This window comes from Epinephelus lanceolatus, chromosome 1, assembly GCF_041903045.1.
Source record: "Epinephelus lanceolatus isolate andai-2023 chromosome 1, ASM4190304v1, whole genome shotgun sequence".
NCBI classification, from domain to species: Eukaryota; Metazoa; Chordata; class Actinopteri; order Perciformes; family Serranidae; genus Epinephelus; species Epinephelus lanceolatus.
The window spans coordinates 25,634,174-25,660,238 of NC_135734.1; the positions used below are offsets into that span (position 1 = coordinate 25,634,174).

At 41.2% G+C, this 26,065-nt stretch overlaps 2 protein-coding genes across 2 annotated transcripts in view; both read left to right on the plus strand.

The window, feature by feature from the left end:
• Nucleotides 1-15,670, plus strand: part of tex264a (testis expressed 264, ER-phagy receptor a) — a 90,733-nt gene extending 75,063 nt beyond the window's left edge. Inside the window, exons 3-4 of the mRNA XM_033627844.2 lie at nt 2,217-2,388; nt 14,236-15,670. Of these exons, the coding sequence (XP_033483735.1) occupies nt 2,217-2,388; nt 14,236-14,627 (564 nt within the window). The 3' untranslated portion in view covers nt 14,628-15,670. The remainder of the gene's footprint in view (nt 1-2,216; nt 2,389-14,235) is intronic.
• Nucleotides 15,671-18,817: 3,147 nt separating this feature from the next.
• grm2a (glutamate receptor, metabotropic 2a) overlaps nt 18,818-26,065 on the plus strand; it is a 40,848-nt gene continuing 33,600 nt past the window's right edge. Inside the window, exons 1-2 of the mRNA XM_078168056.1 lie at nt 18,818-19,476; nt 19,904-19,971. The gene's annotated coding sequence lies outside the window, so the exon portion shown is untranslated. The remainder of the gene's footprint in view (nt 19,477-19,903; nt 19,972-26,065) is intronic.

Genomic DNA, 26,065 nt, shown 5'->3' on the forward strand with positions numbered 1-26,065 from the left:
TAGTGTGAGAATATCTCTGCTCAGTGATCGAAATTAACTTAGTACACTTACTCAAATGCTTCACTTATACCACTGAAATTAAGAATTCCAATATGTTATCTCCATGGTCTAGGAAAGGTCATTCAATATTTGTGAGCATAAAGTTCTCTCTAAAAGCTATAAAACCACAGATGTAAGTCTTAAATGTGTGCCGTCAGTACAGAGCTGCTCCATAGAGTGAATAGGAGCCTGATTTTGTGGATCCACACAATGTTTGTTTTCTTTCTTGTACACAAAATGAACTTTATTCTATTGTAGTGTTCTCAGTTCTGAAACAGGAAATGTACCCATACACTCAGAACATTCCCTGCTGTGGCTCAGAGGTAGAGCAGGTCGTCCACTAATGGAAGATCAGGGGCTTGATCCCCGGCTCTTCCGGTCCACATGTCGAAGTATCCTTGAGCAAGATACTGAACTACAAATTGCTCCTGATGGCTGTTCTATCGCTATGTGAGTGTGTAAAAAATCTGAGTAGCAGGTGGGCACCTTGTATGGTAGCCTCAGCCACCAGTGTATGAATGTGTGTATAATGGTCAGAAGACTAGGCACTATACAAGTGCAGCCCATTTACCATTTACCATCTATGACAGTGGTTCCCCACTGGGCCCAAAAGCGGGCTGCTAGTCCATTCTGGATGGACAGCAAGTGACTTGAGAATGTGTCAGGTTTGTAAGAAACACACTTTATTATCTTATTATTATTATTATTATTATTATTATTATTATTATTATTATTATTATTATATTTAAGTACAGTGAATTTCTGGCACGGAGCTTTTATTTTGAAGTGCCATTTTCTGCTGTAGAGTGAGTGACTTCTTGACAGAGACGGCAAATCAGATCAGCGACATGGCCGAATGGTGCTGAGTGTATTAACTGTGAGGACCTTAATCTAATGGCTGAGGAGAAATCTGGACCCCGTGGCTGGACCACTGATCTATAACATCTTTGCCAGTTCAGTGTATATGGAGCCATTCCAGACTTCATACCATGTGACATCACAAATATGAGTTATGAGTGGATATGGGAGAGAGTTTTTTATGTTTAATAATATTTTTTGACTGTTTTAAAAATGGGTGTAGTTCCCCTTTAAGTACTATTATAAGATACTTAAAATCGAATACTGTACACCCTAACAGATTAAACCAAATAGTATATAAAGTTGCTATAATTGACTCCAAATTGACCAACTGCAATAATTAAATTATGTTATGTTATTGGCTTCGTGGCCAAAAATTCTATAAAAGTAAGAGAGTAAAACATTCTTAGGTAAAGCTGCGGGAACTGTTAATCAATTCAATTTTGCTGGTCTTGCATTGCTGTAGTTTAATATACTCCAAAGCTATTTTGATCATGCATTCCTTCATGGGATCTTGTACTGAAACATTCATGTGTCACTTTGCGACCGATCATGGCTCAGGCCGGCCTGTGCAGCCCACCCAGGCCTCCTCTAGCCGCACTCTTACATCCCATTGGAGAGCTCACGCCTCAGCAATCCCCTGAGAACTATATGAAGGCATGCAGCAAAATTATGCAAGGCTAATGTCCTCTTTAGAGAAAATATAGTGTAATATTTATAAACTCTCCACTTTCTACACACACCACAGGAGGGTGCAAATGTAGACACATAGATGTGGATGGTAATGCAACTTTAATGGACTCGCATGGGTGGGCATATTCATATTAATGTGCCGAAGACATAGTGTTATGTCATCAAAGTGAAGACATTTTAAAGCTTTATATCCCTGATATTTTCTGCCCATCTAGGACCATCACAGTTATCCATGTTGTCCATATCTTTACCTGCCAAAGTGTGTGAGTATGAAGCAGTTGATGAAGCAGAATGGAGGAGCTCTAATAAGCATGCTGTATGAATTTCTACCTGAATATGAAGTCTGATCTGCTCCTTCTTACAACTAAATGTTTGTAGTGTTTATAGTAACTTATGTGCTCGTCTCTGTTTCTTTCCAATCCCAGCACGATGTAATTATGCAAGGTTAACACCCTCTTAATTAGATAGACCTGCATAAAAGTTTGTGAAGCTGATGTTTGCACAACACAGTCTTCACTTCCCTCTAGTTTTTTTGTGCACTTCTATAGAGTACCTACAGAGCACCTGTGTAACAGTGCCTTACGTTACACATCTAACCGTCCACTTCGTCTCTCTTTCTTCCACAGGACAGGAAGCTGTGTGCATTCCCAACTATAGAGATCTGTGGCTCAGATGTCATCAACTATATGGTCCCACTGTCTCGACAGACAGACTTCTTTGTTCCAGAGATGAAGGAGGAGGTTAAAACAGACGTTAAAGAAGAGGACTCTGACGAGGACAGAGGAACTGACATTACAGGTAATGTTGTGTATTTTGTTCATTCTGGCCAAACACTGATGTTACTGTGGAGCCCTTATTAGGGCATAACTGACAGCATCAGCCAAAAAAGTTCTCCCAGACAACGTAATTCCAGATACTAAAAATAAATGTCTGCTTGTATATCTGGAAACAAATATTTTGATAAGGTGATACGCTACAGGTGAAACACTTCTCAATGCACTGCTCAATTTTGAGATATGGGCTATTTTGCTTCCGTAACACGTTCAGATTTCTGTTATGGAAATTTATGCAAAATGCTATGCTTGATTTTCCTTAAAAAAACAACAACAACTATGTCTATACAATATATAGACTCATACAGAAGTAATCATTCTCAGTCCTCACTTGCAACCCACTTGAAGTGTGTGGAGATGTCTGCAGAGACTCTGCTGCCTGTCTGTAGTTTCTTATTTTCCTCCTCTTTTCTGTGCTTGGGACATTTATGGGTGCGTACCCCCCCAGTGCTCAGGTGAGGTCAGGGATTCATAAATAGGTAGAGACCAGGTGCTAGTACATAAGCAGCAGGCATCCAAGAGACAGAACGCCAAAAAAAAAAAAAAAAAACACGTATAACGAGGTGAAACAGCAACTAGAATGAACCTGGGGTTGGCTTTTACTTTCTCTTTTGCTGGTGTTTACAAAAAGAAACTGGTGATCCTGCATTGTATTCCTTTAAACATTTTCAGAAAACTATACATAGAATACTAAAATAAATACTAAAATAACTGGCTTAATGTGGGCAGTCAACTGGGGAAGTTTCATGGTGATATTTGTAAGTTAAAATTTAAAAAGTTTAATTTAAAAATGTAAAATATTCACATGTAGAGTCCTTTTTTCTGTAAAAAATGTACAGAAATTTGCAATATATATCTGAAAAAGCCATTTTCCCAAATTGATTTTTTTCTCATACTCAAAAAATCTTCACTTCCACTTACGTACACCAAACTTTCCAGTTTTGTTCCCATAATCAGAGGGTTTTTACAGAGGGATTTGTTCATAGATCATTCATAGTCTGATTCATATAACCTTTTATTCCTAAAAAACGTCGATTTTCAGGGATTTAAAAAACGTCATAGCAGTGGTTAGCATTGTCGTCTCACAGCAAGACGGTCCCTGGTTCGAACCCAGGGTGGGGGAGCCCTTCTGTGGGGAGTTTGCATGTTCTCCCTGTGTCAGCGTGGGTACTCTGGCTTCCTCCCACAGTCCAAAGACATGCAGGTTAATTGGTGACTCTAAATTGGCCGTAGGTGTGAATGTGAGTGTTAATGGTTGTCTGTCTCTATGTGTCAGCCCTGTGATGTGTCTGGCAACCTCTCCAGGGTGTACCCCACCTCTCGCCCGATAGTATAGGCTCAAGCCCCCCTGTGACCTCCAACAGGATAGGCGGTTATGGAAATGACTTGCAAAAATTGTCTCGTCATTTTTAAGGGCTGTCGACAGTATGTTCTGATTTATATAGTGAGAAAAAAGGATAACCAAAATTCTCTCTGGAAAAAACTTTGACTGGCTTTATCCAAAGTTCAGATTTTTGTTCTGGAAATGTATGCAAATTAATCCATCTTTAAGTACAAAATGCCTCATTTGCATATTTCAACATCCGATTTCAGAAAACTTGCAATACAAAAAATAATAAGTCTAATGTTAGTAATCTGTTGGGGATGTTTCATAGTGATATCTTGTAGTTTAAAGTTTTACCCTATTCACTGTTATTGTCTCCCCTAAAAAGTAAAAAAAGAAAAGCAGATTAATCCAGTGGCAAGTGTTTTAGTGTTATTTTGTCATCTAATTGCAGTGTAATGAAGCGCGCTGATGGAAACCCAGTCTTCTGCTCTGTTGAGGCTATAGCTTGTGTCAGTTAGAAGCAAACAAGAGGAACTGTGGCGACTTGAATTTTGTCCAACACCACACTGACTCCCCTCCTGCCCTTGATTTCTGAGTACATGTGATATATGAGACTCTGTAATTGTTCTGTCACTACAAGTATGTGTCTTCAAGCGTAATGTCTTCTCTGCTGCTATTACTCTTTCAAACTTGCTGGACCTGTAGGCCGGACCCGTGGCAGTATCGACTTTGTCATTGTACAAATCACTCGAGAAAAAAAATGCTGTTGGTTTGGTGGGATGAAGTGGGTGGAGGTGGGCCGTCTGCCTTGAGCTTAGATCGTGTTAAATCCCTTGTTTATCACAGCTTAAATGTGAAAGATGTATCAGGTAGGGGTGGGAATCTTTGGGAACCTCACAATTCGATAACGATTACGATTCAGGGGCTACGATTCGATTATAAAGCGATTATTGATGCATCTTTAATTTATGTATATTGATGCACTTTTTCACAACACACATTTCTTTTTGTCTCACTGAATAAGCATTCAACACTTGCAATTTTTAAAAACAGTGCATTTGTAATAACAAACAGTTGAATTCATTTCCATTATATTTTATTAAACATATAAATGGAAATGCGTGCAAACTGGAAAGTTACAACTTCATTGTATGGAACCAAAGGTAACAACAGGTATCTTAAATCACAAGATAAAATGCGTAGTTAGAGTAACAAATTATTCGGCGGCGACAGACGTCCAGGCATCACATGTAACTGCGATCCTACCTGCCTGCCTTCAACAGTGAGGCCATGACTTCTCTTTTGGTTTGGTTGTAGAGTGTCGGTGAAATAGCGTCGGGATGGAATGGTGTATCTGGGCTCCAGTGTATGCAGCAGTCCTCGAAATCCCTGATTTTCCAAGACGGAAGAAGCACGCAAATCCTTGGCAATAAATGCCGCGATGGCCTTCGTAATTCGCTTCGCCTTTTCAGATGAGGGTGGCAGCTTTCTAATTGCTTCCTCGATTGTTCTCTGGTCGGTAGCGCCACTAGTTGCCGCAGCAACAACAGCCTGCCGTCTCCCTGACTCCTCCGTCAGGTGGAATCGAGTTACATGGCTTCTCATGTTTGTTGTGTTGCCAAAGTATTTTATTTTAGCACGACACAGCTTACATATAACGTGGCTCTTGTCCGGTTCGCTTCCGCTGTCAACGTTGTAGAAGGAGCTGTTAAATTATAAGGAGCTGTTTGGATCTCACGGCGAGGTGGGTGGCGGTCAGCCATGTTTGTTTTCCTCTGTGCGTGTGTCGGCGTGTCTGCTCCAGGTGCGCATCCCAAAGTGTCCCGGAGATGACACTTAGTTGCTTCTTAGTTCCGCATTATTCCGCATTATTTAGAACCTTCTGTATCACTCTAATTAACAGATTTAAATAATCGAAATTTGGATGTTTGTGAATCGATTCAGATTCGTCCACGTCCGAATCGCGATGCATCTAAGATTCGGAAATTTCCCCCACCCCTAGTATCAGGGAGAAGGCCTTGTATGATCTGTACATGTTTACGAGTCTTTGGCATGTTTAGATTGGGGTTGGCGTGGAAGCAGAGTGGCGTGGAAGCAGAGTGGCGTTGCCTGCGACAGGTGAGGCCCTTCTTCAGACAGAGACAGCAGTGGTGCCACTGACATGCTGCTGAACTGAGAGTCAAGGCTATTCACAACTTTAAATTAGTTTGTCAGCATCACCAGAGCGAGACAAAGTTTTATTATGGCTCTTCTAACAAATGAGAAAGTTAATAAGAACAAACTAAAGTGTAAGAAAAAATTTCACTGTGGTAATTCAGATAAAATTAAGTTGATCATGTTTTATAATCTTGTAATGATGGTGTCATTCTTCCCCAGTATATACACACTTTATCTCTCTGTCTCCATCACACACACACACACACACACACACAAACAAACACACACAGTCACACAGTGTCTCCACTGTCTCTTTTTTAATTCATAATTTATTGTCAGAATCTTGTTTTGACATCATACAAGAAGTGCAGCGATATCTCCACATCATTTTAAATGGTTTTAAACACTAATTTGGAATTTGGCAATTTAAATAAACACAACTTTTGTTGAGCACATTTTGTCGGTTGTCACAAGCTTTTAATCAAAGTGGAGCTTCAAGCAAACATGACAGCTGTTGTCCAGATGATATTATGAGGGACTACATGTTTATTAGCTAAATTATGCTGGAAAATACTTTGACGTGAAGCCCACAGTTCCAGAAAGGGTTTGATATGAGCATTAGTCAAAAACCTGCAGTGGTGGTGGCGGCATTGGGATCCAAAAGCTGCTCCAACAGTTTAACAGTGCTTTCTTTTATACATGAAAAAAGAAAATATCACAAATGAGATCATTAGCATTTTAAAAAATTAAATATTAGAGTAAATTAGGTTTTCATTTCTTACATCCCTTAATGCCTCCATAATATCTGCATGCAGGGTACATCATCAGGCATTACTAAAGGAAGGAATCTCATGGAAATTCGAACAATCCACTGAACAAATAAAGACACGTTAATAAAGTAAAACAAGATTTTTACTTACATAAGTTGTTTCTTTGTTCAGCACTCAGATGTTTACACAGAATAACCTGGCAGGCCTAAAGGGAGGAGTTTACTGTGCACAGTATGACTTCCAGAGAGCGTCTCAGAGACCCATGCAGGGAGTCGGGTGTGGTAACTAAAAGTGGAGCTATATTAAGCATGGAGAGTTGTCCTTAATCTGTGTTGGACAAAATTTATATCCTTGTTTTTCAAAAGAAATCAACTGATTGTTCAAACTTAAGACATTTACTGCAATATTTAGAATCTTATAAGTCGAATTAATCAAATAAAAGAAGATGAATCAAATAGTGGTTATCTTTCACGGCCTGGTGGGGGTACTAGGGCTCAGCCGGGGGTCAATTTGGCTCTTGCTCTTTCATTTGCACTCATTTGTTTTGTCTCTGGTCGAGATGAAACCCTTCAGTCCCTCCTGGCACGAGGCGTTTGTTTCTTTCACATATGCTTTAGTTTAAAGGAATGTGTTTATGCTCCTTTGAACCACTCGACACCCGAGGCCTCTTTGTTGTTTGCAGGAGAGCTGAGAAGGAGCTATTGTGTGATTGGCGGTAGCAGAAACATAAATGGGGTTTCAAAAGTGACCAAATTGCTGTTGTGAAGTGTTGCTTTTATCCGACTCTATACAGCCGTACTGTATAGTGAGCGATGCGGCGCCCACTTGTCAAAATTGCAATGTAAACTAATCTTGGTTGTTTCTCTGAAAAGTTTTGTTGAAGGTCTTTAAATCATATTTTTTTTCTTTTCAGCTGAACAAACTGTTGTTTTTGTTGAGGTGTGCACTTTCTCAAGAGTTCAACATTTGCACAGTCAGCTCAGGTATTATATGCTACACAAGAAGAAGCAGGCAGGTGTGAGGCTGTATGAATGTCTGTGTGCAGTGTTCCTACGTCACGGCTGGTATATCTGTGCTTTTATTAAGTTTTATGTTGGTGTATTACATTAGTTTTAGGGCTCAGTAGCCACCATCAGAAATGAAGTCTGTGTGTTTATAGTCCCAGACACAGCTGAGCTTTCTTAATGAGAAACGGATCAATCAGTGGAGCTAAGCTTTGTCTGACAAGCCAGCGGTGGAAATCCCGTCCTGGCACCTGGGAGATTGCCTTCGACTTTTCATCTCTCAACTCCACTGTCCACGTTATAGACTGTCTTGACCATAAATTCTGCCTGTGTTGAACATTCGTCCTGCTTCTACCATCACAGCACACCGAGAGAAAGTCAATGTCCAAACAAAATGAAAACACTTTTATGATAATCTGGTGATCACAGCAGCCACTGTTTGTGCTGCGAGAGGCTTGTTAATCTTTTGAGGACACAAACCAGCGTCGGGATAAAACTGGCCTGTAGGCTTCATTTTTACACCGTTTATCCTATTGATGAATGGACTCTTCATCACAAAACTGACCACAGGGGACTTCTTACACCCAGCTAAGGCACAACATTGCAAACTATTGGCTCAGCAAACTTGTCAACTATTTTGAAACTGGAACTTGTACATGTGCTTTTACTTAATGTCTGTTTGTTTCTAATTACTGTAAGTAATGATGCTCTGTTCAAGTGCATGATGATGTGGGAGGGTACTATGGCTATGTTTCAGTGTTGAATGTGATGCAGCATCTCTAACCCTCCTCACTAAAGGCCAATTCAGGCCAATACTCCTGCAGTCAACCTGCCTGTTATCACTTCCCCAGTTACTGTTACCTACGTATACCAGTCTCCAAGTCCCTTTGGGGTCTTGTGCTCAAGTTCCAGTGCGGCCCCATCTCCAAGATTCAGTGGGGCTCCGTCTCCAAGGGACCCATCTTCAAGTTCCAGTGGGGTCCTATCTTGGAATTCTTGAGGTGTTCCACCCGCATGGTCTACCTCCTGATTGGCCTTCAGATATGCTCCGCCCATCTTCTGATCTTCCTGGTTGTCCAGAGCTGTCTAAGTGTACTGGTCACCCTCCAAGATTTGTTCTTGCCATCTGCTCCACCTCCAGGCTGTCAGTTTTAAGTTCCCTTTTCGACCCTATCCAGCCTCCAGGGTGTCCCCCTGAGGTCCCCAGCGTTGATCTTCGGCTCCCAAGCTACTTACACCTTTTGGATCCTCCCTACCTCCCTTTGTGTGCTACTTCAGTCAGCTGTGACAATCAGACGACTTTTTTTGCCTGGAAATGTAAAAAAAAAAAACAATCAAAATATGGCAGAAAAAGGTTTTAACCCTTGGCTGAGGTGGAAACTTTGGGCGCATCAATAAAAGCAAAGTGTGATTAAGTGCAACAGAAACAATAAATTTTGATATAAAGCACAGGACTTCAAAATCCACTGAATCTTCTGCTTCACTGTGCAAAGAAGTGGTCAACCTCTGGGATGAAAAGTACCAGCAGCTGGAAACCTCAGATTTGTGCGGCGCAATTAAGAGACCGCCTTTCTCAAATTAACACATGAAACAAACATATGTGCCATGTATACATCATGTTTTCCAAATTGTTTTTGGTTGGTTTAAGGTTTGACTGGTGTTCTTTTAGTCTCATTATCTTGTTGTGCCCTCTTCCTCTGCGATGCTTTAATAGCATCCAACTGGAGAATTAGTGCCACCTAGTGTTAATCTTGATTTGCCCAACGCCCACTGTACTATACACACAGTGGAAGTTGATGGAAACGTGCATCCATTTACATTTCATTTTCTTTTGCCGATTTTCTGGGAATTTGGTGAAAATCTGTGCTAAATTCAGATGGAAACGAACCCTTTATGATGAGCAACAATACATGTGCATATTTTATGATGAGTATCCTTAAATGCTCTTGCTCCCAGCTCTAATTTGTAAACAAGACGATCCATCTACTGCATCACCTCTTGACTTCTGTTCCTGTGTTTCATTGTCCCACCTCTCTTGCCATCCACTCAGACTCTGATTCTCCAAACTCTCGGCATGCTTCAGCCCTATCTGTCTCTAATTACCACCTTAAAAAATCCTCTCCTCTGTTCCAAACAGTTGGAAGAACAAGACCTTGATTCTCTGCTAATAATCCCAATGGGCCCAATTTAGCAACTAATTTAGGCAAATGTTATCTAAAAGATTTTCAGAGGCACAGCTGGCGTCAACCAGGGTACCAATTTCAGGACTTGCAGTTGTAGAGGGGGTGAAAGTTATCCATTGTGTTGAGGCTCTTCCTGGGGGGCTGTCCACCCAATTACCCTAAATAGACCCATTATTTCCCCTAAAATTTCTTGTATTGTAAAATGAGTCTCTCCGGAAAAATCATTTCACTGCAACGTGCAAATGAAATATAAATCACTACCAACACTCCATCTGTGTACATTTTTAAGCGTCTCAGCCACATCACATTCACAACAGACCTGCTCCACTGAGATCATTCCCAGTAGCTTTGTTTGGACCTGCTCGCTAATCAACAGACTCATAAACGGATATTATAAATAACTTAAATGGACTTCCTATATATGACACTGATCACCGCAGACAGGATCAGATCTGTCGGATGTGATAATTAGATTGCTGAGTGATGCTGGGTTTTGAATGAATGAAAAGGAAGGACTGACCTCAGTGGGGAGCTCGGAGACTCCCTGTTTATTGTATTTGGGTCCCGGATGACACATTTAGTGCAAAAACACTTTGACGTGTGGATGAGATTTATTCGGGGTGTGAAAGCAGCAGGAAAATGGCTCGGACGGTGGTGTTTGAGTGCCCTGTGAGATAAAAAAGTCAACTTGAGTTGGATTTTGTTTGTGGAAGACACTTTATATGGAGGCTGTTCTTTTGGACTCAAATAAGAGACATTAGGTCCACACAAAAATACAAAAAGAACCAGTATATTGCACAAGAACAGGGAAGGAAAAGTTGTCAGAGTAATACAAAAACAGTCATAAACTGGAAAGACTTTAACCCAGAATTTGGCACAGAGGTTTTAGGTCTGCTTTTTGCAGAGCACATTTTGGTATATTCCTTCCTCCTGCCTCTGAAGTCTCTTCTGGAGAACCGACTCACTGAGTAATATTTATTATGTAGGTGGGAGATGTTACATTTATAAGCCTTTATTCCTGTTTTCATTTGTAATTTTAGGCAGTATAAGCAACAAAGGCGTCATTTCTTTCATTTGTCTCCCTCGCTTCAGCCGTGGTTGTTTTTATTTTCGACCTACCTGACACACCGTTCTGCTCCTTTTACCAACCCTAATTTATTTCAACCTTCCTTTTCAGATTTTCACGTTGCTGGCATCTCCTGCAATTACTATGTTTCTGCTCACAACACAGGAGCATTTAACTTCTGCCTCGCTCACACACAAACATCTAAAAATAACAGTAGTAAGAGATAATGAATGGCTATCCACTGACGGAGAATCACAGATCAAAGGCCAATTAGAATCAGGTTAAGGCTGAAGGCATTAGCAGGCTGATCATGTGGGTGAGGAAATCTCCATTGGTTAAGCTAACGGACGTTGTTCATGATGATTTAAGATATGTTTTATGTCCTGCAGACGGCAGCAGCAGAAACATTCCCTCACTGCAAAGCTATAGTTAGCTGCACCGTAGCACAATGCAGGAGCATTAGGTGCAAGTAATGCTGTTAACATGGCTATGACTCATCTTTGAGTTCATATGAAAGATCTCCTCTCTCTGTAACAATAATAATCAGGCTTCTCTGAGCTCAGCTGACACACAGACTCCTGATGAGATTTACTGACCAGGTTCAAGCAGGGTTGGTTTCATTATCATAAGGTGACTTAAAGATACAGATCTGATGAATTTTAAGTGACCAAGAGATCAGAATTTCATAACACAAACGTTATATTGCTCAGCTGGATCAAAGGATGGCAGAGAATGAAAATGTGTACACACACAGCTCTACACACTTGCATCATCTTTGATGAGGTTTATAACAAAGCAAAATGTCAATGTTAGTTAATGTGTTAAAGCTACAGCTGATGACTTTTATGAAAATAACTTTGGTGAAACTGTCTCTATATCCAAACATTAGTGAATGAGACAGTCTGTGAAAACAATAATCTTCCTCTTCCTCTTCGTGCTGCCTCTAATGGCATTTGCACGAGCGCACCATGGCTGAACAAGAACATCCGAGTCTCTAGTACAGCTGTCAATCACAGCTCATGCGGTCAAATTAGGCAGCGCTAATCAAATATGAATCAAGATTCTGTTACTGCATTGCTTATTTCTTGCCTCAGATGTGTTCAGAACCATATTTTAGTGAAGTGTGATCAATTCTTACATCCCATTAACAGCACTACGAGGAGGCAGAGGAAGACAGATTATCTGTCTCATGTACTGCTGTATGGATGTGGTGACAGTATCAGCAAATACAACACAAAATTATTTTTATTAAAGTTACCAACTTCAGCTTCATCCTTTGTTTCTATATGAAAAGAATTATGTTTTTTGCCATGCTAGCAGCGTGGCTCTGAATGGCAACTTCTATCTGGTGGTTGATCGATTCAGATTTCAATATCTCAACAATGAGGTTGACACGTTTGGTTTTAAGTGAAATATCTTAACAGCTACTGGATGGACTGTATGTAAGGCATGTATAGACAGTCATAGTCCTAGGATGAATCCCTTGACTTTTTCACTCGCACTAACATGATATTGACATTTGTGGTTTTAAGTAAAATAGTATAATAGTATAATATATAATAACTATTGAATGGATTGCCATAAAGTTTGGTACAGATATTCATGGTCCCTAAAGGTAATTTGTAATAACTTTGGTGGTCTTCTGACTTTTTATGTAGCCCCATAATCAGGTCAAAATGTTAATTCATCCCATACCGTATGTTAGTTTATAACTGAATAGCTTAAAACCAGTGACATTCCCATCAACATCAGCTGTACTTTGATTTAAGTGTCAATTAGCCAACATTAGCATGCAAACATGCTCAACTAAGATGGGGAACATGATAACCATTATACCTGCAACATCAGCATGTTAGTATCGTCACTGTGAGCTTGTTAGCTTGCTGATGTTAGCATGTAGCTCAACCTCACAGACCTGCTAGCATGGCTGTAGACCTGCGTTACCTCAGCTTTCTGCTCACAGAAAACACCAAGACCACTCAGAAGTTTATTTCAATAGTGTTTTATGTTTCTGGCAACTTCTTTACGTGTTGTGTATGGTGGTCGCGAAGGGCAAACGTGCTACAACCGTAACCGACATGTTTCCATTAGAAGAAACGTGCTCCAGCCTCAAAAACGATGCCAATTCAAAAACGCATAAAAATCTTGAACAAATACAACAGAAATAAGTTGTTGATTAAAAGTAGCTATCTGTAGCATCAAAGTCTTTAGCACGCTAATGCTAGCTACGCAAATCTGTTGCTCTTTTAAAATATTGCAAAAAAGACTAAGGCAGAGACAGTGGGTTAACCGAGACGCCCCACCTTCATTTCTTGTACCTGTGTCATGTGGGTTTCACCACTGCCCCGCCCCTCTAGGAGACGGTCCTGGTTCCATTCATTCCAATGGGAAAAGTGAACAAGAGTACAGGTTAAGACCGTTCCCTTCATCCCATAGTCACTGACGTAACCATATATATTGGACCCATTTCATGTTCGAGACATGTCTTGGTTTTAGCAACATACACTCATGAGATCTGAAGACAACTGACATGATCTTACACATAAAAATGAGCGGCACAATAAGGAGCAAACATTAAATTTGTACTGTATAGTGTGGTATTGCTTTGAATCTGATTTAATCCATCTACACGATGTTTACTGCACTTCCAAAGGGAGGTCAGGGGATGCGGTGTAGAGACGACCATGTCAACTTAGGAGACTGGAAGTGTACACCATTTTGTTCCACTGGTGCAGCTTGTAGTGGGGTATTATAGAGTATCTTTGACTAAAGCCAGATGTAAAAAGGAATACATACCTTTTTATGTGGCATCTTTACTCCATTTCTCTTCACGCTTCAACGACAAACACACTCACTCGTTTGGTCATCTCTCTTTGGAGTCCAAAATCAAGTTGCTCCACCTCTTGCTCCACCTAGAGGAGATTTTCATTATGTTAATTGGATATGCAGTGTTTTTCTGTCCCATTTGTTGTGAGGGTTGCTGTAGCCATGTTGTACATAGAAATGTTTACCCAAACGTCCAAATAGCCATGTCCAAGCATATCTCTAATGAAGGGTAAACATGTAGGAAATGCAATAACCATTATAGGGTATTTACTGTAAAACTGTTTTTTTCAGTGTGCTCTTCTGCATTGTGGAGGTAGCAGTGCCTTCTTTACAGTCCCACCCAGGGGAATCCAGCACTAAATAAATTAGCATACAAACACCTGTAGTTCACTCTAATTGAGTTTCCTTGCCTGTAATCATTTTAGTGTGTATTTGCCCACTCACAGAGCCTATTTTATCCGTCTCTCCCATTGTTTCAGGTGCAGACTCCCACAGCGATGTGAGTTCAGTGAGCGGCGGCGTGCCGTGGGACAGCAGAGAGACATCCCTGGCTGCTTCCACAGCCGCCTCCCTGGCATCTTCCCTGCCTCTGAGGGATGTAATGGATGCAAATGAAGACACTAAGCACAGGGACAACAGCGAGAGAGGCTCAAACGAGTCTATGGGCAGCGGCTCGTCCTTTGAAGAGCTTGACATGGATCAGGAGGAGCAGGAGGCGGGAGAGGAGAGGGGGGAGAAGGGAGATGGAGAAGAGAGGGAAGAGAAGGGAGATGGAGAAGAGGCGGAGGTCCCTGAGGGTGAAGACGGAGCTAGAGAAGCAGTTGAACTGATGGCTGAAAAGAAGGAGCCCGTGGGGGACGGAGAGGAGTAGGGAGGATGCCGAAGAGATAAGAGATGAGGCCATGTAACACTGGCATGCTAGAGAGTTTCTCAGTTGTTGCTGGTTATCTGTCATGTAATCTTGTTGGTGGATCTAAAGCTGTTCATGCCATGACCAACATGCCGTATTTCTGCGCCTTCTAATTCTCTTTTTGAAGCCTGTACTTTTTTGTTAAACTGTAATCTCCTTTTTTAAAATATAATTCCTGATCCTATATTTAAACTCTGTCAGGATAGAACAGACAGCCCCATTTGCTTATGTCTTCTTGAGCAATTTTCTCTGCACATGTTGTGCAGCAAATGAGAGGCACAATTTGTTGAACTTTATATTTCATTTCGAAGTGTAATCCTTCGTGTATACCCACCATTCCTATTCAGATTAGAAATGACACTTAAGTTAAAGATTAACATTAAAAGAAAGACACTGACACCAGATATCCTGGAACATCGTACAGCATCTTTGCGCCCATGTGTGACAGTTGATATTGTGCCCCACTTTCAAGGTCATGTCCCGAGGAATTTTTATGTAACGTGTTGGTGTGCATTAACCGACTTTGGTGTCTTGATATACAGTAACAATGGGGTGAAAATGTGCAGAAGCTAATGCTGTAGAAATTCTGACGGACCTATTCCAGTGTGTTTCTTTTCCAATTTGGGGAAAGTGCTAAAACCTGAGGCAAAAAAAAACAACTTTCATCAACACCAGTAATGTAACATCAGCGACGCCTCCTAGTCACAGAGACTAGGATTTAAAATGCAATTCAAAGATGTTAACTTTTCCCCTTGGATACTGTACAGAACATTTTATTGTCACCCTGCGCTCAGATAATTGCTTTCTAATGTAATGTTCTCTTCTATAGTTGGTTTGTCACACCATTCCACAGTTCTGTTCGTAGCCAAAAATTCACTCACTTCCAGAGACTATTTGTGATATGCTCGTTGGTTGAAATTGTTGGTGCTGTGAGACACTGGAAGTAATGTAGAGCACATCGCCATGGTTGTGTCTTTCTGTCTGTAATAAAGTTTTCAAATGAAGAGTTGCGGTGACAGGAATGCATAGATTTCATTGCACACAGAAAAATATAACCCCTATTCTATATAGATGTCTCTTTGGAAATAACCTCAGTTTTAAGTTTTAATCCAAAGCCACATCATTAGCGCTCCACTCTGAGGGCACTTCTTATTCATATTTATTCGTCTGTATCCCAACAGAGACCAGGAGATGTAACAAAGTGTGGGTGGCACTGGGACACTGTTGTTTAGAAGTTGGTGCCTAATAACTTATTAAGCTCTCTCTTAAACACTAACTGCTTTCATGGTTTCACACTGTAATGACTGCCTCTTGCCGCCGCTTGTGGAGAGGCAGGGAATTAAAAAGCTGAATAAAAAAGCTGAATAAAAGAGAAAACTGTTCAAGAAAGAGCCAATAATGGCATAATTTACCTTTCAGTGCAAGTTGAGAAAATTAAGTAAAGCTATTCCAAGATATTCTCGAGGGAGCAATTTCCCCTGGCACACTTCAAATATTTCATCAATGTGCAGAAACTATTACAAATGTGGTTGCCTCTTGGGAAGCACAAACACTCTTAAAAAGATTATTACAAAATGTTATTGTTTCTGAATTCTGTCACTTTAGCAGGAGCTGCGTTAATCTGAGCAGCATTTGAATGAGAGGTTTGGCATTTGTGCCACAGTTTATTTAATCAGCTGTGAGTACAGCACAAGAGGAAGAATAGGCTCCGGCAGACTATTGATATTTGATGGACACACGTGTTCTTTAGTCAGCGGTCCTTAATGAGCATCGTGACCTATAAGTGCAAATGTTTTCATTCCAATCCAGCCCCATATTAGGCACAGTAATTTCACTGATTAATCAGCCAGAGAGAGGAAAGGTCCTTGCTCCTGCTCGGCCCTACATAACAGTGGATTTTGGCTCATCACACATACATCATGTAGCACAGTTATAGCAAATGATAGGTTTGAGGACACCAATCTAGTTTTATATATCACCTGTGGACTGTCAAACACAGTATATATCATATATGCTATGTGTTTATGTAGAAAGACCATTATCTGATACATGTTGGTGTCAGAGTGAGCATCCACTAATCCGAATGTTAGCGGTTCAATCCCTGTATCTTTTTTTTTTTTAAGATATTTTTGGGGGCATTTTTAGCCTTTATTTTATAGGACTGACAAGTGTGGGGGGGGGGGGGGGGGGCGGCAACAGCCTTGTAAATGGGGTGCCTGCTCTACCACTAAGCCACCAACGCCCCCAATCCCTGTATCTTTGTGCAAGATACTGAACCCCAAAATGCTCCTGATGGCTGTTCTATCAGTGTGTGAGGGTGTAAATGGTTACTGAGCAAGTGGCACCATGTATGGTAGCCTTGGCTACCAGGGTGTGACAGTGTTTGTGAATGGGTAAATGTGACATGTAGTGTAAAAGAGCTCTGAGTGGAAGATTAGAAAAGCGCGATACAAGTGCAGTCCATTTACCATAAATGTTATAAAGTCAAATATCTGTATGGCCCTCAAACATTCAATATTGGTCTGGCTATTGTAGACCTGTCCAAGGTGCACAAAATTACACAATTACAAGATGCACAGTAGATTACTTACCGAAACACGTGGCATTGAACCACCTTATTAAAGGAACACTTCACCTGCACAGTGACCATTTGTATATCAGTTTCTCACTTTGTGTTTTGTTGAATTTGTCAGGAATTTCTTTTTTTTCTTGCATGCCTCCACAGTGAACAGCAACCTAAACCACATGAATATTCTTAATGAATTGAAGTCATTGGGGACCACATTAATCAACAGCAAAACTGTATCAACACATCCATTTACAAACTGTCACACAACTCATGCATTACAATTCAAGTCTCATTTATCCAGTCATGAACTCAGTGCTTCCCAAACACATGCATTTTTGCCAAAACATGACAATATAAATCACTACTGTCTGTAGGTAGCACACCACCAGTTCAAATGCAATGCATAGACTGTAAACTAAAGATGGACAACATGACAGCTCCTCAAAAGTGAAGCCAAAACCTCTTGATCGCCCCCTGGTGGCTGGCTGCAGTACGCGTCATAAACCCCACCTTCTCCACAATTGTAGATGGGACATGGGCCAGTCTGCAAAAATTAAGATAGTCTTGTCATTTTAGGTGGTTCTTATCACGCCAATGTATGTCCATGTTTTCTTTTTCTGTTGAGTTAGGTTTTAATTATTTTAATGCTATAAAAAGAGGGCGTGATGTCATGATTGACAGCTGCGTGTGACAAATGGTGTGCTCACAATCAATGCGGCTGCTCACAATTGCTCAGACAGGTGTTTGGGTGGGAACTATACCGAGAAGATGGCTCTGCACTCTGGCTTCATATGATGTCACCAGGACAAGATGGCAGCGGCCGTACCCGGGATATTTTTTGTACAGTCGGAGTAAGTGGAGACTTGTTGTCCATCTTTAGATACAGTCCATGGTTCGTACTGCTGTGTTTTAAAATGTAACGTTTTAGCAAATATGCATGTGTTTGGGAAGTAATGAGCTGATTGGATAAATGAGACTTGGCTTATACTGCAAGAGTTGTTTGAGATTTTGTAAAAGGATGTTTTGATGTAGTTTTGCTGTTGCTGAACGTGGTTCCAGTTTAATTTGATTCATGAAGAAAGTTTGTCTTGTTTTGGATTCTCCGTTCACTGTTGAGGCATGCGAGAAAAACAAGGTTGTCTTTAGGAATTCAAGGTAACACAGTGACTGACTGACATACAGATGCTCATTTTGCAGGTGAAGTATTCATTTAAGACACTTTATCTGTGAAATAAGAAATAAGGGATCATCTGTCATGTTGGCCATCTAAGAACAGTTAATTCGAAAATTTTACTAACATGCCGCCCTAATTATTCTCAGACCACGGGAGAAATCAGGTTTTAAAATATCTCCAACAGTCTGTGGGTGACATTTTGCGTTGTGATTAGTCTGAGATTGGTCGCTGCGCTGCCTACAGAGGTGTGATCAGTCTGCGGGGACAGATGCCCTCACCACATGTCTGTTGCACTTTCAGTTTTAATCCTGGCACCACAACCTTTGTCCAAAGGCAAAAATGAAAATCAGCCTGGAAGAGACTCGCGATGACACACTGGGTCAACAACTGATTTAATTAATTGTGAAACCCACAGGGGTGTCGTGCGGCTTTGAAGGCGCGGAGATTATTGCCTTCCCATGATGTTAATTATTAATCTCATTACATTGCACGTGGAAAGAGATAGGAGGGGGGAGATGTCTCAACATACAAATTTAGAAGCTCGACCGTTGCGTGTCTGAAGCTGCTTTCGGCAGGAGGAGAGGAAGAGGGTCGCAGCTCACCCTCTCAGAGCGCATGTCCCCCTGCGCGCATCGCTGTGCCATCTGGGACTGACCTCACACTCTGTGTGTGCCGTGTCACAACTTGTTTGCGGATCCCAAATAAAATTTCCACTGCTGAAGATAAGCGGTCTCCAAAGAATCATTATTTTTTAACGCACTGTACCCCCCTCCTGACCGCTTGAACAAATAGGGAGTGACACTTAAAGCTTCTCCACATCCGGTCCAACAGCTTACAAACTAGAACAAAGCGTCTGAAAGAAACCTTTTGCATGAGGCTCTGCATTACATAATGTTATTTTGCGATGATACAGGCTATCTCCGGGACTGCTCGTGCGTGGAGCTCCTTTGTTCAGGTGTCAAAACCATCTGAGAGTTGATGCCCTCCCGGGTATGTGGCTCATCTGCAGCGAGATCATTTCTGGAGACGCTAGTGCCAGAAGAATTTGCAGCCTGCTCGAGTAACAGGTAGAATTTAAACTTTGTGTCTGATTGCCGGATTTACTGAGCGCTGAAGTCGACAATCTGGCATCCTATCAGGCTCATAAACGTCACTTTTTTTCTAGAGTGATCTCTAAATTTCTATTTCTTCGCATTTGGTACTCGAGAAAGTGAAACGCCTTTTCCCATCGCTCAGTGAAGTAGGCGTTAGATGCATTTGTTGAGGAAATGTGACTTTTGAACCTCCAGGTACCCAGGTAGGCTCGTCTCTCTGGTTTGTGTTTTTTTTCCCCGTCAGCACCACGGACAGCTCCTGGCACGCGGCTCAGCTGCACGCCGTCCGAACTTCAGGCACAGACTCACTCGCCCCCTTTATTCATTCATTCATTCATCCAGTTCCTCTCTAGTTCACATCCACGCTGTTCTTTTTTTTTAACTCAACACTGCTGCAAAGGATATGCGTTGGGTTTGCACGATCCATTCATCGCACGGCAGCGCTGGAAACTGAGGAACCCTGCACAGGTAAGAGATGTTGTGTGCGTGTTATAGATCTCGACTGATTTGTGCTGTGGGTGCCTCGAGGTGCATTTTTATGAACTTCTACGAGCTGGCTTGTAGAGAAGTAAATCTTAATTTGCTGAGGAGTTGAACTCACCTTCTATTTCTGTAGTTTAAATCCTTAAAAATCGCGTAAAAACGCACAGGATGGAGGAAATAACTGTGCGTAATTTGTCCCTTTTCTGATAATTTCATTCATTTTATTGGCATATTTACATTGCATTGTTTACCGTTTAATGCAGCCTTTATACCTCCTTTTTGTTTACCACTACATGTCTGGCTACAGCCATATACTCGCTGCACAACCCTCCACATGTGCGATGCTGCTGACAAACTACTAAACAGGCGCTGCAGCACACAACAACCGCCATATCTCCGATCTTCATTTGGCACATCACTTTGTGTGATTAAAAAAGTGTGAAACATTACTGAGAGAGTCGATTTAAAAGTCAGCAACTCAAGAATTAGTTTGCGTGCCACAGGGTGTTGGAGAGTAGAGGATAATGTGCGCAAATACGGTTCATCTTTTTGTTTGGTTTCTATTATCGGAGTCATTTCCTAATAGTTTGAGGATGCTCAGGAATTTATAGTAATCCATCGTGGTTTTCTTTTTCATTTGGATATAAAATGATAATCCACATCAGCGCAGATTATCATCACACTTGTAAATGAGCATGAGAGCAGTGGGATGCTGCATGTGTGGCTGAGCATGGGGTGATTCTGTGTGATTCTTCGATTATCAGATCATCGGGAGTTTAGAATACATTTTTAAACACACTAGAATATAAATGAATCCCCCGAGGCGCAAATATTTAGAGGCCGTGTCGCTAATGCTGGACAAAGTCATTAAGGGAGGCAAAATGTACTGTGGATGCTTCCTCCAGTCCCAGGGGGCATGTGTGCTGCATGTTCAGCAGATAAAACACAATAGAAACCCTCTCAGAATGCACAGTAATCACTTCATACAGCACAATGAAAGTGTTTAATTGACCATTGCTATATTAGTTTCTATTCTTTTTTACATAATAGAATGAAGCATTTTATAGTATTGTAAATCCTCCTCCTGTACAACTGAGAATCTGAAATGATGTGTGAACCCAGCGCTCACAGCTGAAGATGTTGATTACGGTAAATTATTCAGGTTATGGCTGACTAAGAAGACCATGCTCTACTGCCATCAGCTGAATCCAGAAACAAACAAACAAAAAAAAAAGTAGCAGGAGGAGGTGAGGCTGTCTGACCTGTGCTCCCTCTTCAGCTCGATCCTGCATGCAGCCACCTCACCTGTTACTTTTGACTAGGACACCCATATGCGCACAGGGAGCTCTGTTAATTACTGAAGGTGCTGGATGAGCCGAGCTGAGTAGCAGCATGTTAAAGAGTTTTTGAACAAATGATGCAGAAATGACTCATTTTCTGCAAAGAGAAGCCAAAGCAGGGAAGGCTTCCTCTTGAACGTCTGATCTTTCTAGAACAGGCGAGCAAAGAGTTTTAGAGGGGCTTCATGTGGGGTTGTATTTGTTCCCAGCTACCTCTGATTACATTCCTGCGTGAGGAATCACTGTGGTCCGATCAAAAATTCAATTTCAATTCAATTCAATTTTATTTATAAAGCCCAATATCACAAATCACAATTTGCCTCACAGGGCTTTACAGCATACGACATGGCAGCCTAATAGCTCATTCTTCCTTATGGTCATGTAGGTACTCACACACACATGTGCAGGTGAGGTACATTGGTCGGATGTTGGATGTCTGCCAGTGTAATATCACATAAAGCCCGGTCTACTGTACACCTGGTGCCCATCACATCTGTTAAATGAAAGATTTAATGTCCCCCTGCACTGCTGTAAATGTGAGTATTTAGGTACTGATTTGTATTCTGTGAGCTGATAGCACATCTGCACTAGTGTTAATAAGACACAGTTGCGTGGCTGTTACGTGAAAGACAAAGGCAAAGTGACCATAAGAGAAAGGAAAAAACAGAAAACCACAGAAAGAGTCCTGCGCCCTGATTTTAGATGCACAGAATGAATAGAAATGTATGTTTTACCCTATGAATTTAATTTCAGATCAAACATACCACTCAGTGACATGCCACAATTTTCTGATGATGCAGTCCTGATAAAATTTATGGTTCAATCACATTAAACTCAGGAAAAAAACATTGTATCTTCACTAGATTCCTACTCAAGTAGAAAGATTTAAGCGTGGACTTACTCAAGTGAAAGCATAGAGAAGCTTCCAATTAATTAATGATGTGAGTATGACTCTCAGATTAGAAATTAACTGCTGCACTGACTGCAAATGAATCATTGCTGTTTTATATTCTTTGTGTATGTGTGAGAGGTTCCCAGGTGAGTCCTGGGTCAGCGGCATCAATTATTTCAATTGTGAGTAATGATGAACTGTTGTTGATCTCTTCTGTCTTGCAACTCTTACTGAAATAAATCCTGACTTCAGTAATACTAACGGGGGTAGCTGCACTAGAGGAAGTAGTTAATCACAGTTGCTCAATGAACAGAGAATTTTTATATCTGTGGATTAAGCACAGATGTGTGATTTCCAACTCTGTCCGAGAAATGTCCACGTTCACAAAGACTTGGCACAAACTGTCCAGAGGAATATTCCTTTTTTGGGATATTTTTTCAAACATTATCAAATATCCTGGTCCCCCTTACCTAAAAATATTTCTGCAGGCTGCTTGATAAAACTACACTTGTCACATCAGTGGAGCCCAGGCTCTCTTTACTTTTCTTGTACTGTTAAAATTGTTTTGGGTCATCAAAAGTGGCAGCTGATCTTCTGTTGATGAGAGCATTTAAACTTAGCAGCTGTGAGTGTTTTCAGACCCAACGGTAGGTGTTTTTAGCCCGGAGGAACTTTTTCATGGCTCTAAGAACCACCCTTTATACTGTGTCTGCACTCCAAGAACAGAGCTGGCCGGTAGAACACAAGCCAGTGCAGCACTGACAACCACCATTTTTAAAAACCTGTTAGCCGTGTTAACAACACATAACGTCAAAGACAAACAACAGCTCGTAACCAAAAAAAAGAAAGAAAGAAAACACAGACATTGAAATTAAGCGGCGCATTCAGCCCAGACAAAATGTAACAAACCATTTATCTAAATGGAATCTGTGGTGCGTTGTACACCTTGTTGTGTCAGGCAAGTGCACTGCTTTTTAATATGGTGAAGTCTATACATGTCACTGCTGACTGGGTAACACCTCTGATTCACCAACCAAACAAGAGAAAACGTACCTCAAAGCACGTTGCAAATTGTTTCACACCGTTTTTAAGAAACACGTCAACTGAAAAACTGTAACAAAACGTTGCAGTCACCACCAGATCCAGACTGGAAATCCAATCTGTTCAGGTCTTATCTCCTACCCAGTGGTCCATCCTGACCCTAACCATTCAAGGTCAATGCCTAATTCACTCTATCTTTGCACATGTGTAGAACAAATCAGGTTTGGGTACAGATTGGGCAGGGACAGGTGCACACCAGTTTCAGATTGAACATACCCCAGGCTTTACTGTATATCGAGCAGAAGTGATGTTGCTATACCAGCCACCTGCAGGCTTACATCACTCCAGTGTTCCTATTAGCTGTGTGAATTCAAACAAAAAAGCCCTTGAAGGTTTGTAGTTCCTGGAGGAGCCCTCCAGTGGGCAGTTCCTTTAAGGGAATCCCCAGAAGTGCTTGCTTCAAAAAGGTCCTATTGATGCATTAAAGTGGGGGTTCCCGACTCTTTCTTGCTTTCAGTGCCTTGATATGTAACAATATCTCTGTGCAAGTCTGTGTCATAGGTTGTCTTTAAGTTATGACAAGCCCAAATTGTAGTGATTCTTCAGACACAGATTGTTTTATTAGCCGCAACAAGCAGCTCTGTAGGTCGGTTGGTTGGTGGCCAGAGTTTTTACCCTAAACTTTGGCATGGAGTTCAAGTGTGTGTGTAAAGGTGTGTGTTTGGGTCCATGCCAATTGGTCAAATTAACATTTGGCTAATTGGCATTTTTAATGAGCATTCTGGTGACAAGTGGTCCTTGCTGTTGGGTTTGAGAACTGCATTTCCCAAGTTTTAGTCACTGTTTCACACATGATCAACAGTAAAACCGCTCTGCACTGACTGTGCAGTTGTTCTTCTATGGGAAGAGTCGTGGTGCCCAACTAGGTGGAAGTGCTATCCTTAGTGTTGTGCTCCTCTTGAAACGACCACACAACACTGCACTCAAAGTTCAAAGTATTTCAGTTGAGACCTTGTTTGTTGCTTTCCTTTCAATGAGCAACCAATGAGACAACAGCAGTATGTGTGATAGCCAGAAGAGAGCAGCGAAACAAACAAGTGCTGTTAAGAGATGTTTGCTCTCAGGGCTGTCTGCCATAATGCCTTTTCATGGATAGGTTTCCAACAGAGATCATGGTTTGGTTTAAATTGAAAAGATCTCTGAAAAGCCCTGAAGGCAAACTTCAACTACAAGCAAGCAGGGAAGGTAAGTGCGATGCTTGGTATTACAAGTATCTAGCCTGAATGGCAATCGCCAGGGCCTTCTTTTGAAATAAACTCTGATGCATTATACACAAATCGGTTTTCTTTTTCTTAGAGGTTTGACCCATGCAGAATGGTCTGCGACTGCAACTGTTGTTGTTGCCTAAATGAGTTTACCTGCAGTGCCCTGTGCGTTAACTATATTCTGCAGTCTACCTTGCATTGAGCGAAGAGCGGATGGTGCAGATGGCACTACAGCAATACAGTCCTGATAAAAGCTGAGGGTTAAAACTCTTTTTATTAAACCATTTAGTTGTACTTAATCAATGTTTTAAAGAAATTCTATGGATTCCCTGGAGCTTTAAAGAATACACCTTTATGATTTTTGTCCCTCAATCAGTCAAATCAACAGAAATATTGAGGCACGACTTAAAAAATGTATGTGAGTTTAAGTGGATAGCTGAATAAAGATAAGATAAAAAAAATAGTAAATCCCTGTGCACAGCGGCGCAGTGCTTCTTCTAGGTGCCAGCTGGTGCAGGATAAATCACAGTCAAGAGTTCAAAAACTTCCAGCGCACACTAGAATATCAGGATTGACACAAAGTTTATTCAAAAATGTTTAACAACAAAAGGAGCGAACAACGCGTTTCGCTTGTTGCGTCATCAGATTCGCTCAAAGATAAGATAATATCAGAGGAAAAGAGGGAAGAGAATATAGAGACTCTTAAATTATGGTGAAAACACCACTGTGTAATCTTGCATGGCGTTATCCCCCCAAACATATCATGACTCACTCTGAATGCAATGAAACTTTCATTTGCAAAGTCAAGAACTAATTTAAGAGAAACTGAAGCATCTATGTGCAAAAAAATCTTCAGTCTCTTATATTGTCTTTTTAGTTATATAAATGATGCAATTTAAAACATAGAAAAACCAAATGTTAGTCCACATCTCGTCACATTTAAAGTAACCTATCTTTACTTCCCCCTCTAATATGTATTGTCCAGAAGCAGCACTTCTGATGACCTCCAAAAAACCCAGATGTTCCAGGCCACTTTGTTTTAACAGTGTGGTGGCATGATGATGAATAATGCAAAGATACAATAAAAACCTCTGAAACAAAAGCACCATATACATCCATCACCGTGTTCTGGCCAATCATAGGCCTGGCAGTAATGATCTCGAAGAGACAAAGAGAGAGGATGAATGTTTGATGAGGGAGGAAGAATGGGGCTCCTGGGAGGCGAAGGGACCGCTGAACACATGCAAGGGATTCCCCCTTTACAGGTGGAGAGAGAGGAGATGGATGAGTATGTGGGGGGGGGGGGGGGGGGGGGAGTGACAAGCTGTTTGTAAGACAGAAGCATAAAAGCATACGTAGAACGAGGTGGATTGTATGATAATCAGGAAGTGAATATGAGGTTTGTTTTCCATTTACTGACTGTCTCAACTGATTGTGTGACAGTGAACCCTGCCAGTGATGAGGCGAGCCTCCGAATTGATTCATGTCGTCTTAATTGCTGCTTCTCAAAAATGCTGTGAAATATCCTCCGCCGATATTCA